At 39.3% G+C, this 14,447-nt stretch overlaps 1 protein-coding gene across 2 annotated transcripts; it reads right to left on the bottom strand.

Moving 5' to 3' along the window:
* Positions 1–2,542: 2,542 nt before the first annotated feature.
* LOC139172267 (CD59 glycoprotein-like) lies at positions 2,543–13,659 on the bottom strand. Of its 2 annotated transcripts, XM_070761220.1 has the most exons (4): positions 13,430–13,659; positions 8,710–8,775; positions 6,471–6,572; positions 2,543–4,366 (listed from the first exon to the last, which is right to left on the bottom strand). In XM_070761220.1, the coding sequence occupies exons 2-4, from the start codon at positions 8,771–8,773 to the stop codon at positions 4,173–4,175; spliced, it is 360 nt and encodes a 119-aa protein (XP_070617321.1). In that variant the 5' UTR covers positions 8,774–8,775; positions 13,430–13,659; the 3' UTR covers positions 2,543–4,172. The 2 variants fall into 2 exon arrangements, with proteins under 2 accessions (XP_070617321.1, XP_070617312.1); XM_070761211.1 differs by lacking the exon at positions 13,430–13,659 and having other exon boundaries at positions 8,710–8,803.
* Positions 13,660–14,447: the final 788 nt, after the last annotated feature.

The raw sequence follows: 14,447 nt of genomic DNA, 5'->3' as shown, positions 1-14,447 counted from the left end.
GGGGCAGCATACAAATCCAATCAATCAATCAATCAATCAATCAATCAATTAAATTACAATGGCGAATATTTAGTCACTGTGTCCTTAGTTTCGCATACTTCCTGTAGTATAATTAGTAGCTGCTTGGTGATTTCAAATTAAAATGATTAATAGAGACAGCAATGAAAAATATTATAGGCCATGAAAGTGATTACAAAGTTCATGTCCAAATCCTGCAAGGATCAGGATCATAATGGAATTAAGAATGTAATCCTATATTCAATGGGGATTTCAAAATATACGGGATCTGTATTTCAATATACCCATATGACTATAGCTCTGTTCAAATGTGATTTCTCTTGTTTTGATAAAATCAGAATGAGGGAAAACTTAAATTTACACAGAAAATTGTGCGTTAACCTATTTTTTGCCTTAAAATTAGGCTATAAATAAGGATGGGAAAAGATTCTTATTTTAGTGCCAAAATTGTGGAAACCTTTTAGGAAAAGTTTTTGAGGTTTGATAGCTAATAACACCACTTTTTTGGAGTTTCAAGATAATCATATTCCACTGCTGGAATGGCCTGGGAATAGCCCAGCCCTTAACCCAAGATTAAGATGACTAAAGAAACTTGTTAGTCAGAAGCTGCAGAACTAAAAGACTTGGATCATGCCATGGGAAAAAAATTGTAAGACCGTAATTCATGCTAAAGGTTACCCAACTAAGTATCAAGTGACATGGTAATAATTTTTGTATACAGTATCTCATTGTTTCCATGATGGTAATTTTTGTATATCTTGTTTCACTTTTTTTAAAAAAATAACTGCTATTCTAATAGCAAATCCTTCATAAACGTACTACATTCTGGATTAAATTATCTTTCAATTGATACATAAATTTATGGGACCACTCAGACCACTGCTTGTCTGCTTCCTCCCCCGCCATGTGATTGCACCTTGTGGGCGCATGCATGCTTTGCTCGTACATGAGCATTAGCAAACAAAATCGAAAATAAACCACACCATAAAGAAAATGGCAACACATGCACAGTGCCAGAAATTTGACTTCTGCACATGCACAGAAGGAAAAAAAATGGAAAAAGTTCAAAAACGTTTTAATTTTTTTTTTTTAAAGGTGGCGGCCTCCAAGGACCAGCACTGACTGAACTGGTTCCATGATGCCATCGTGACGTCACCAACAGTTTGATACCCGTTTGGGTGAACTGGTCCAAACCAGGAGTAACCCATCTGTTACTACAAAAAGTGGTGTTATTAGAAAATATACTTTCCCCAAAAAGGTTTCCACAATTTTTCCACAAGGTTTCCACTACTGTGTATTACTGTAATAATTTCAAAATGAGTTTTAGTGATAATTTCCACAATATCTAGAATCCAGATACTGAAGCACACAAGTTGGTAGAGAGGATGGATCAAGCGTGGAGCTAGCCTGGAGACCCTGAAGCGACTACAAAATGTTTAGGGGCCAATCTCCCCTACGTTCCTTGGGGCATTATATAATTATTTACAAGGATAGGCCGACAGACTGGGGAGATTCATGTGATAGGCAGAACATAAAATAATTAGCTTGAACTCTACATGTGGGTCTGGTTGTTCGTTCCTGACAGATATAAAGGAAACCATTTTTAAAGTAATAATATTAGCCTGATGTTGGTGCCATGGTATTGATAGAGGTCACATTCATTTCCAGTTAGTCACAGCTTTCTCCTGAGGGAAAGGAGAAAGCTGTGACTAACTGGAAATGAATGTGACCTCTATCAATACCCTGATTAATCATGGCACCAACATCAGGCTAATATTAGTAAAATTAGAAATTTTTCTAATCTCAAAAAACAAAAAACAAACCCAGCACTGCTGGCTCTTTAAAGAAAGTTCTTCTTTTATATGTTTAATACTGTATTATAAAATGTGCATAACCGTATCGGCTATAAATCGTAGAAATTATAAAATAAGGTGCTATTCATCTTGGTACCTCTAACTGGGTTTGACCAATTCATATACCGTAATTGTCAACCAGCATATGAATTATAAGATTGGAAACCTGAAACCTTTGAAAGACATTAGGTTGAAAATGGCTATGTAAAAATTCCTAGATCTGCTTATTGAACTTGACCGGTCCATTGTTCACTGGGATCAGTATATCAATATGCCAAGAAACAAGTGGGATGAAAAAGAGGGAGGCAAAGGAGAGAGGAATTGAATGTTAGTTACATTACTGAGAATTGAGAGAGTATGTGGATATCTAAGATGCACAACTATATTAAGCAGATAATGTACAATATTTATACATACAAAATCATTTCAAGTTTGTTAGTATAATATAATGATGATATCCTATGAAATTTATTATATTTTCAACCTTGTGAATCTGGCAAATTCTGCCTATGCAATTAGTTTATGACATAGTGAATTATTAACCATTGTTATTATTTTCTAATCAGCAGAGTTGTATAGTCACTGACAAACAGCATGAAAAATAGTGTAACTTTGCAGGGCTATCACAGCCATCTGCAAATATCTAGATTATCAGTAAATGGCAACATAGGTTTAATTCTATATATCTTTAATCAGAAGAAAGTTTGAAGTTTAATGATATTTATTTTAATACTAAAGTATTAGTTAAGGTTATCTCACCGCATCGTGTTTACTGTGATACCTTTGTAAGTGTACTGTAATATCATATACATCGAACATGTTTTGTACAAACAGATGATAAGTCTTTTTCTTGTTAAATGGAATGTGACCTTTTGTATTCCATTTCAAGGATTTAAAAAAAGCAATAGCAGGTTTACTCACCACAATAAAGTAAGATGTGATTGCTTACTTTGTTGCTGATGTGATGTGATGTGATGGTGGTGAATTCAGCCAGGATAGTTGTATAATTCTAAGCAACTTGGTTAAATAAGTATAGACAGAGGGACAGTAATTTTCTTATTGGTTTCTCTATTTCCCCAAATTCAGTTCATTGCATTCACATATGGTGCTAGTCTGTTTACCAATTCCCAATGGTTGGAAGATTTTTGTCTTCTTTTGGATTTCCCTGTCAATTCTAACCATTTGTATACAGACCCCACTAATTCCTTCATTTAATTAGTGGGGAAAAGTGAATAATCTTTGCCCATTACCTTTGCCTCCTTGGGCCATATTGGTTCCCACTGAAATAAGTAATAATAATGTTACAGTCTACTAATCTTCGGATACAAAGTCACAAGATTTATAAATATCAAACCAAAGCCAGGATTCTCTCAGGAATCTTAATACATATAGTGTAAGTAGAACATATTGCACATAGTTGTTTCAATATTTTTAAAGATACCAACAATTCTAAATATTGTATATGGGAAAATCCTCAAAAGAATGTTAACAATTGTCCATATACAATATACTTTTAAAATGTGCCTATCATAGAAACATTTCAGAGTTTCTCTATTGAATATAGTCTTCACAGAAAACAATACAATGAAAAGGAGAAGATTACACTTTTAAATTAAGCTCTGTCAATATTGGGTTTTTTGTTTAAATTGCTAAGGAATAGGAGCTAGGTTTTGAAGCAGCAAAGCTGTGTAGTTACTGAGTATGCTACATAAAGTGCCACCTATACAGTATATGAGTTCTCTGCAGAGCAGTTAGCCTAATACCTGGGTAATAGGTAAAGATTGAAATAGCATGTTAAACAGATAGAAGCTCAAATCTGTCACTGTAGGACTACAACCATTTGCCTTGGTAACATATTTATGATGAGTTTGCATTGCCTTGGTAACATATTTATGATGAGTTTGCATTAATAGTGAGTTATGAAATACAGTATCCATGTTTACTGATAAACATGCAGCTGTTGAAAGTGATAAAGGAAATATATATATAAACTTGCTTCCTTACAAAACAAAACTTCCCAGAAATATGATAAATAAGCACTTTCATTGCCATGGATTAACCAGAGATTAAATATTAAAGAGTCAAAAACAATCAACATGCACTGTCAGAAAATACTTTCCTTCAAAACTGATTTTCCATTTTTATATATTTCTTCTCCATTTCTTTTTTGGTTTAGCTTTAACACCCTTCTGGTTAAAAAGACATTGCTTCTTCAAATAACTTCAGTTGCTCCAGTAAAAGTGCTTGTATATGTGGGGAGAATTGGGATATGCAGGTAACATACTACTTTCAATCTCCATATTATCGCGACATCATCCAAAGCACAATCACTGCTGAAATACCAAGGGGAGTGGAACTGACGAGGAGGCTTGGACTCTTATTGCAGAAATCTCTTTGGCAGCAAAGGTGTCTAAAACTGTCAACGCTAAATTCCTGGGCTACAACATCTTTGCTGCACTTTGACATTTTCCAGCACCTGTACGTTCTCAAATTCACTGTAAAGAAAATAAAAATATAAATTGAGATCTATTTTGCTCCTGATGAAATACAAGCAAGAGATTCATTTTCACACAAAGAAAAATCAACTATTTTGCCACTAAAAATATAACATGGGATGTTATTTTAAATGTTAGTTTAAAAATGAATCATTGCCTTATCTTCCTTTTCTAATATTTGTCTTACCATATATGTAGATCCAGAGATTAGCACACTTCCTCTCAGAGAAGACCATAAATGTTTTTTAGAAGGACTATAATCAAGTGGAGCAGGGTTGTCAAACTCGCGGCCCATGGGCCGGAGGCATCACATGCTGCCCATGTCCATGCCCAGTTTAGCAATAGGGGGAAAGTCACAGAAATAGAATAGAACAGAATAGAATAGAATTTCTTATTGGCTATGTATAATTGGACACACAAGAAATTTGTCTTGGTGCATATGTTATCAGTATACATAAAGGAACAGATATGTTTGTCAAGAATCATAAGGCACATCACTTAATGATAGTCCAGGTACAAATAAGCAATGAAGTCATTTTAGAAACCAGTCAACGTAAATTGTAAGGATAAAAAGGTACAGTCATACAGTTGGAGGAGATGAGTGATGGGAATGATGGGAAGATTAATAATACCATGTTTCCCTGAAATTAAGATATGTCACCATAATAAGGCCAATTAGCCTTTTCAGCACATGAACTGAAATAAGCCGCCTGCCCCCAAAATAAGACTGCTGCTTCCACTGAGACCGGCTAGACATTTGGCTGTCAGTTTACCTGCCTCAGGTAGCCTGCAAGGCTTTCTTTCCCCTATCACTTCATTCAAGGGCCAGAGGCAGGGGAGGATCAGTGGACCCAACATCAAGGAAGGCGATGGAGCTACAAGTCCCATGTAGGATGTACATCTTGTGGCCTGCCCCGCCTGACCTGCCATCCCCAATTATACCCCACCGCGAGACACACATCCTACCTCACACTTGTAGCTCCATCACGTTCCTTGGCATTATGTCCAGAGAAGCCCATTGTAAAAGAAAACTTCTTGTAAATTCAAGAAGTTTTATTGAATTCGCGAGAAGTTTTCTTTTACAATGGGCTTCTCTGGACACAATGACGAGGAACGTGACGGAGCTACAAATGTCAGGTAGGACATGTGTCTCACAGCCCAACACATCCCACCTGCAACAAATGAATCTCTGTTAGACTTACCATGCAACTGCCATTGCTTTGTGGAGCAGGACTCTGCAAGGCATGTGCCGTTGCATGCATGAACAACAGCGTGACCCCAGCTGCGCCGGCATGATGAAACTTGCAGCAGTCTTGCAGTTCATGCATGCATTGGCATAATAAGCCTTGCAGAGTCCTGTTCCACAAGGCAGTGGCAGCGGGCCAGCCGCTCGGCCAGCACCAAGAACTGGGAGGAGAGGCAGTGGTGATGGACATCCAGTCCCACGTTCGCTGCCTACAGCATCCCCAAAATAATAAGCTGCCCTGATAATAAGGCCAAGGCTATATTTTGGGTTCAAAAAAAATATAAGGTCCTGTCTTATTTTCAGGAAAACATGGTAGTAAAGACTTAGTAAATAGTTTGACAGTGTTGATTTCGAACACATGATCCTGAGGATGCTGCAGCGATCATAAGTGTGAAAAATGGTCATGAATCACTTTTGTCAGTGCTGCTGTAACTTTGAAAGGTCACTAAATGAACTGTTGTAAGTTGAGGATTACCTGTATTCAGCCTTCATGAGTGTTACAATTTATGAAAAAGCATTGTACTATAATCCTTTAGTTTCAGAATTTTTCCTTTGGCAACTGTGCCAACAATCAGGCGTCCAAGCAACAATTTGCCTTTTTAATATAATGTGATATACTAAGATTTGATAATGAATATGTGCTCTTTTCTTAATAGGTACCTAAAAAAAATTTTTTTAGTTCAAAAGTTCAAAAATGTTGTGTTGGAATCTGACAGAAAAACTTTTACATCAGCAACCTCATACTCACTAATGTGGGAAGAAATCATAACTTAACTCAGTGTAGCTTAACTTATCAGAATACTTGTATCAGAACATATGTTTACCAAAATTTTGTTTATTCTTGCAGTGTATACATACCCATTCTAATTTGTAAGCAAGCGTCTTCTTCCTCAGAACAGGTGAGGTTGCTTCTACAGAGAAAAGGACTTTGTTCACAGATATAACATCGAAGTGCATAGCCTGAAACATAAAAAGCATTGTTTTTATCTGCCAGATTTATGTAGTACACCATTCAATTATCTCACATATATTATCTCAGTAACTTAATAACTTGTTGGGTAGTCTAAGGCTATTATCTAATCAACACTCTTTGTTTATGTGCATTTATGCATATGAACACTAGCAGAATATTTGCTTACAGCTGCTTTAAGATTTTAGCAAGAGACAGATGATGAAAGTGACCCAGATTGATTTGCCAAAAAATATGGGTTGAATCTGCTGAAATCATCTGCTATTTTCCCAGAAATCTTATTTTATTTCTACTAAGGTTTTTATTTAATTGGTCATTCAAGTAGAACAACTTTTTTAACCTTTAAAAAAAAAAGCACATGAATTTAGGAGATCAGCTGAAAAAGAACTATAGCAATCTAGCAAACCATGAGATGAACAGCATTTTTTTCTATTGATAATTGACAAACAAAAATAATAATATTCAGAGCTTGGGCTCATGTAACTCTCTGACATTTCAACATTGTAAAATAGATATCTTATTAAAATATTTATAAATGAATAGCCAAATATAGGAAGGAACTCAAATTGCTTTCCTGGCCATCCAGAACTTCAAACACCATACTGAAGCAGGATACAGGATACAATTTAGTATGGCCAGCTTGGCATGGCCAGCTCACTGCCACCAGCTTGCCATCACCAAGCCATCACAGGACATCTCAACATGGCAAATTTAAAATGGGGACAGCTTGCCATGGATAACTGGAGGGAGAGCTGGGCAGGCAAGTGAGTGGGTGAGCAGAGCGCAGAGGAGCTTCAGTAGCCAGAGATTTGAGGGAGAACAGGCTGGACGAGGAGCGAGCAGGTGGGAGAGCTCAGAATGACAGCAGCAGCAGCAGCTGGGACCTTCCCATTTTCATCTTACTGCAGCTGCTGCCATGCTGACTTCCAAGCTGTTGGGAGTATGAGCCGCTTGGCAGTGGGTAGGGCAGGCAGCGTGGTCACCCACAGGCCATTCAATGACAGCAGTATTTAGGCTGTTCTATGGCAGTGGTGGAGTGTATGTGGATATGGGACACATCTGGCCTCCATTGGCTCCCCACTCCCTGCCCGCTGCTGCTGCCACAGAAAGGTCCGAACCTTATCACCACTACTAGGCCTGAACTTTGAATGGATTGAAGCTTGGTGCAGCTGTGGCATCAAGGGATGTGCAAATGGGAAGCAGCCGGCTGCCACTGTCACTCTGTGCTTTGTTCAAAGCAAATTGGCCATGTTGAGTTGTCCTGCAACAACTTGGTGACAGTAAGTTGGCGGAAGCAACTTGACAGTGGCGAACAGGCGGTGGCAAGCTAGCTGTGCCTTTGTCCCATTCAGATTAAGCTATGCCTACCACATACTGCTTGTGGCAAAATGAAGGGTTTTGCTATCTGCCTAGTATTACAAATATGCGTGCAGACTTTATTCATAGTGGAAGCAATAGCAATAGCACTTAGACTGATATACCTCTTCACAGAAGAGCCTTCTCTAATCAGTTTAAAGAGTCAGCATATAGCCCCCAACAGTCTGGAACCTCATTTTACCAAACTCAAAAGGATCGAGTTTTTAAATCGTTTTAATCAATTGGATTTGTACTGTTTTATTGTTGTGAGCCGCTCTGAGTCTTCGGAGAGGGGCGGCATACAAATCTAATTAATTAATTAATTAATAAATGAATAAATAAATAAATAAATAAACAAACAAACAAACAAACAAATAAAAGGCTGAGTCAGCCTTGAGCTTGGTGAGACTTGAACTGCTAAACTGTTGACAATTGGCAGTCAGCAGAACTAGCTTGAAATACTCCATTCTAACCATTGCGTCTTCATGGGTCTTAATATTGGTTACCTATAATGTCTCACATTTAAAATTTCAATCATGTTTAGCTAAATGCATCCTATATATATTATTTAGAAATCATAATATATCACTTATATAACAAAATCTTTAGAGACTTTTATCCAGAAAGCATATTAATTAATAGGGGTAAATGTTCTTGGATACATCAAATTCAGTTTACAGAGAGTGTTGTTATCTACTACTGTACTTTACTTCATCAAAGTGGCTTGGCTTATTCTCTTTACTAAAAATGCAGAAATATCACAATACTTACCAGAACTGCAGGATAAGGTTAGGATAATGAATGCCGTTAGGAGAATGTAGTTTATTTTGTCCATGTCTAGAAATAGAATTATACATGAGACCATGAATAGAGAAAGTAACTCAAAAATCTGATCTGTCTGCCCAAGTAAATGAAGCCTATGAAAATCAAAGCCTGAAAAGTCAGTAAAATAGAAGGAAGATTCCTCCCCACCCCACCGTCCAAAGATAAGGCAGACAGCTCCTTTTTAGTTTTGTTCCTACCAGAATTCTTTTCAGAATTGATAGAAAACAAAGCAAAAGGATAATGAATCTCATTAGGAGAAGGGGGATTGGTCTTACCCGATATGCCTCTTCTTGTAGGGTGGAACTAACCTCCAAGAATGGGATGACACTGTCACTATCCTTGAAGGTTAGCTCCACCCACTATGGAGAAGGGGCATTGGTCTTACCTGATACGCCTCTTCTCGTAGGGTGGAGCTAACCTCCAAGAAAGGGGCAGTGTCAAGCCATTCTTGGAGGTTAGCTCCACCCACTATGGAGAATGTATTTTATTTTGTCCATGTCTATAAGGGTTGCAGATGAGAAATAATACAGCACACTATGGACACAGCTAGGTGCCGGATATATTTGGTTTTATTTATTTGATTGTGAACCGAACTGATGGGATCTTTTATTTGAGTGCACATGTGATTGGTATATGTCTAATTAAATTCAGCCCAAGCTTCAAAATTAATGGTTGAGGGTTTTTTTCTTTCTCCTTTTGTTTCTTTCTGCTCCCTTCTAATGGTTTAAGCCTGGTTTTGATAATAAAACTTAATGAATTAGTGATGCTCACTACTACTAATGGAAGAAAGATTGGCTCTTGCCTGGAGAAGAATGTCTCTGGAATAAAGTGGGTGGTGGCCGCATTCATGACTAGGCATTTGCCAAGAATGCATTAGGATTGTGCCTGGAAGGTTTAGAAAGCTTTCACGGGAGCCAAAAGAACAAAAATATTGCACCCTGTGCATTAGCAATATGCTTTATGAAAGGGGTTCCTCCATGCACTGTTTTTGCCCAATAAAATCTATCCCCAGAAAAAAGGCAACTAAAGTTGTCTCTCCCAACCGGGCATTTTCCCACAGTTTTCAGTCGGCATGGCCAACAGGTATCCTTTACTTTTTGTGAAGTTGCCTAACTGGTTTTGCTCTTAGGGCTTAGGCTGCAAGATTATTTAGCTGGCTGTAAGGCCCATTCCATTCAATGGGATCTATTTGGATTAGAAATTTATCGGATTGCAAGTTGTTTTGGCTTCAGTGTAGGTTAGGAGCACCAATATATTCAAGAAAACTCTGATTTTGCAGAAAGACAGGAAGGAATGATTGTACACACACACATAAACACAGAGAGAGGGAGGGAGGGAGGGAGGGACACCCCAATTAAACATGAATGGAAGAAACAGCCCAACAAATATCTGCATAAATGGAAATAGATAGGGGAAAACTAAGAAAAAAGGAGGGTAAAGGAGTTGCCATTGTGTAGCCCCAACCCCTTTTGTATTTAGAGCCCAATGCTAAGTATTGCAATATTCTATCATCCAGATTCTGTGGAATATGTTAGCTTGCAAGGCAATATCTACAATAGAAATCTACTTTGCACAGAGTAGCATAAGCATGCTAAAACTGGTTGGTGATGTCATTATCAGTGAAATGTTATCTATGGCATGAGCATACCTAATCTTCTCTTATCTAACTAATCAACATATTTTCAATCATATTGATCTGCTTGCAGAGTAATTACATGCAGGAAAAATGTATTGTACCCTGCAACAAAACATGCTTGTGTGAGAGATTCAAATAATTGCTGACAACTTCAGTAATATATCTCATTATCTGAGAGATCATATTACTGAAGTTGTCAGCAATTATTTGAATCTCACGCACAAGCACATTCTGTTAACAGAGTACATAAATTATTGTACAGAAAGGTGCAATATTTAGGAAACAATTTAAACTAGCTAGAACAAGCTAAGACAGGTGTGTCAAATTCAAGGCCCAGGGGCTGGATCTAGTTTGCAGGGTGCATAGATCTGGCCCACAGGTCTGCCCTGGAAACAGTGAAGAGCCAGCCCACAGGACATCTGCCAGCGAAAATGGAGCCTGGAAGGGCTGCATGAGGCCCTCCCAAGCTCCGTTTTTGCTGGCAGAGGGTTGCAGGAGGCTGTCACCACTGAAAACGGAGCTCGGGAGCCTGTTTTCACTGACAAAACACTTGAGCCACCACAGGTGACACAACTGATGTCAAGCTGGCTATGCTCACCCTGGCCACGCCCAACACAGCCCTCCAAGGTCAAACAGAACCCTGATGCAGCCCTCAATGAAATTGAGTTTGACACCCCTGAGCTAAGCGGTCTCTGAAGGCAGAGGAGTACACCTCTTCTACTGGAAAAAAAGATTTGCTACTGAGACACTGTTTACCTTATCACAGATGTTCATGTTTATTTGTGGAAACTCCACAAATGGAGATTTCCCACCAGCAATGTTCTGAGTGGGAGAAAATAATATGTTCACGGCTGTTGAGGATTTTCATGGTTTTAAGCCTATCTGTTTCCTTTTGTTGATTGTAAGGGGAGGAGATGGGTAGGACGTTGTTTTGCATTATTCAGTGCATCAAATCCAAAAACAAGTACAGGGGTACCTCATGATACGAACCCCTCGTCTTATGAACAACCCGAGATACGAACCTGGGGTTCAGAATTTTTTTGCCTCTTCTTATGAACTTTTTCCTTCTTACGAACCCGACGACGATGACGAGAAGCCCCGCCGCCCGTCTGTCACTTTTTGAAACAGCCGGGGGGCTTCTCAGCATCCTCCTGAACCCGAACGCCAAACCTGAACTTCCGGGTTCGGCGTTCGGGAGGCCGCCGAGAAGCCCCCTGGCTGTTTTAAAAGGTGACAGCCGGGCGGCGGGGCTTCTCAGCAGCCTCCCGAACGCCGAACCCAGAAGTTCGGCAAAAGTTCGGATAAACTAAGAAACATTTAGAAATAATGTTTATAACTAAGCAGGCAAACAGAGGTGTAGATGTTATTCTAGTAAAAAGACTAAGGAAACACTGACCCCATCTGGTCACAAACATCAGATACCCAGATGTTTGTGCAGTCCTTCTGCAGGACTGCACTATTATTTAGCTATTTAATTCATAGGGATTCCTTTTGTCATTTTAATTAGTCAACTAGCAGATGACTTTGATAAGAGGGCTGTACATGCATATAAAACCCGTTAGATAAATTGAAATTCTTTTATTACTTTCAACTGGCCATGTTCCAATTTGTCAATAGCTGTCCAAAAACAGCAGTATGCAGAATTGAACAGAAATACTTCATTCTGTTAGGGCTGGTGTTGGGGACCTCATTACTCTGCTAACAAGTAAGAAAAAATAAAACAGAACAGGTGGGATATGTATGTATGTATGTATAATAATAATAATAATAATAATAATAATAATAATAATAATAATAATTTATTAGATTTGTATGCCACCCCTCTCCGAGGACTGTATGTATGTATGTATGTATGTATGTATGTATGTATGTATGTATGTATGTATGTATGTCGAGTTGAGTGATTGATTACAAGATACAGCATCCTATATCTAGCAATGAAGTTCTCAGGAGAGAACATATTAATTTCTGGATTCCTGGCTAGAAATAATTTCAGCCCATAATATAAAGAATTATTCAAACCATAATCAGCACCATTTAGGAAGGCAGACCAATGCCAAGAGGCAAGACCTCCTTCAGAAAAGGACTATTGTCCTTCAGCAATAACACATAGGGCAAACATTCACACCTTCTCTTGGCCAAAGGAACAGAAGAGTCCCTTTGAAATGTCCTTATGCTGAAGAAGTGAAACGACTAGATTTAACAACATATTTAATAACATAGGAAAGGACAGAGTTTGCTCTATATTGTTTTACTATTGGTGGTATACAAAGATATAATAATGTTTATATACATGAAGTTAGTACAAGAGAAACATTAGGACAGGGGACAGAAGGCACTCTTAGTTTATTGTATTTTTTGTCTTTGGATTTAACTAATAAAATCACCAACGTTTATTATTAATTAGAGTTGGAAGGGACCTTGCAGGTCACCTACTTTACATTTCACATGCATTTGGAAAAGTCTCTAAATGCAGCAAGACCGCACAAAGTCTGCCCCTCCCCACACAAACCAACCAGTCCCAACTAAAGAAGCTTCCGGTCAAAACAGAATACTTTCAACGCCTCTGAAGGGCATCCGGCTCATCAGAAAACCGAGAGGAGCATCTAAAATGTTGTTAGGTTATCCGCCTTCCGCGAAGGGATGCAGACTGAAGAAGAAAAAGAAGGGGAGGGGCATTTCCTACCCAAACGCGGCAGAAGCCGTTTCTAAAACCCGCAGCTGAAAGGCACGAAAGCCCCGTTTTCTCTGACGTAAAAAAAATCCCCTGTGGATCGGGCCTTGCCCGTTAGTTTTTAAGCGCGGCAAATGCAATCCCGAAGCGTCACAAGAAAGCTCGGCTCCTCTAAATTTGGGCGGCTTTTCCCTCCCATGAACATCTTCCTTTCACCTCCTCCTCCTCTACCAGCAAGACTCCTCTCTCCGGATGGCCCTTCCCACATGCGACCGAGCTTAGAAACAAGCTGCTCCTTTCGAACCCGAATGAATCGAGGGCCACGCAAACCCTGGACCCCGCCAGCCTTCGCTCACCCGGAGTGCTGCTTCAAAGGCGCGCCGAGCTGCTGAGCCGCAGTCCTCCCCCTGCGGGCCGCCGCTAAATCCTTAAACCTGAACGGCTCTGGGGCGCTAACAGGCTCCGCCTTCGGCTCCCTGCTTGCCGGTCTGCGGCAAAAGAAACTGTCGGCTTCACCTCAGCGGCCGAAAAGAGAAGTTACAATTTTTTTTAATGGTCAGTAAGCAAGCAAACAAATAAATAGGGAGAGGAAGAGAGAGAGCGCGCGCTTGCATTGGCCTTCCCTCCGCAGATATACGAGGGTCACCCAGAAAGTAACGCACCACATTTTTTTCTTCAACATTTATTGAACTCGATGAAACTTGCATACAAGAAAGAACGATGTTTCTTTTACACTCCCTATTTTTTCACGTAATCTCCATCCCGTCTATGGCCTTCCTCCAGGGATACACAAGGGCGTGTGTGCCCTGTCGGTACCACTCCGTGTTCTGGTGATGAAGCCATTTCTGCACTGTGCGAATCCTCATGTCTTCTGCGACTAACCGTATTTCTGTCGACTGCAGATTCTCCATAAATTGTTCACAAACGTTTACGAATGCTCCCAACAGTTTCTTCCTCTGCAGTGAGAAATTCAATGAGGATACTTGTAACATACATCACTTACAGGCACCATTTCAAAACACTACTACAGCTACGCTGTCTGAAGAAATGTAAAATTTACACATGCACTCCTGACAGTTCAAATAATGTACAGTATATCTAAAATTTCACATTTGTACCATTACTGTAGGCTGAGAAAAAAAATGTGGTGCATTGTTTTCTGGGTGACCCTCATAGTTAGGGAATTTCCCTGTCAGCATCGGCAATTTCTTCGGGCAATCTTTTCAATAAGAAGGCTCCACATTTAATTTAATTTATTTATTAGATTTGTGAGCTGTCCAACTCCTTTCGAACTCTGGGCGGCAGTGTGGTTGGACTGTTTCTGCAACCAGAAAAACCAAATTCTACCCACTTCTAATATACTCCAAACATTAC

The sequence above is a fragment of the Erythrolamprus reginae genome, chromosome 1 (assembly GCF_031021105.1).
Source record: "Erythrolamprus reginae isolate rEryReg1 chromosome 1, rEryReg1.hap1, whole genome shotgun sequence".
NCBI lineage: Eukaryota > Metazoa > Chordata > Lepidosauria > Squamata > Dipsadidae > Erythrolamprus > Erythrolamprus reginae.
The sequence above is the reverse complement of the archived record's forward strand: the minus strand, read 5'-3'. Positions and strand labels throughout refer to the sequence as shown.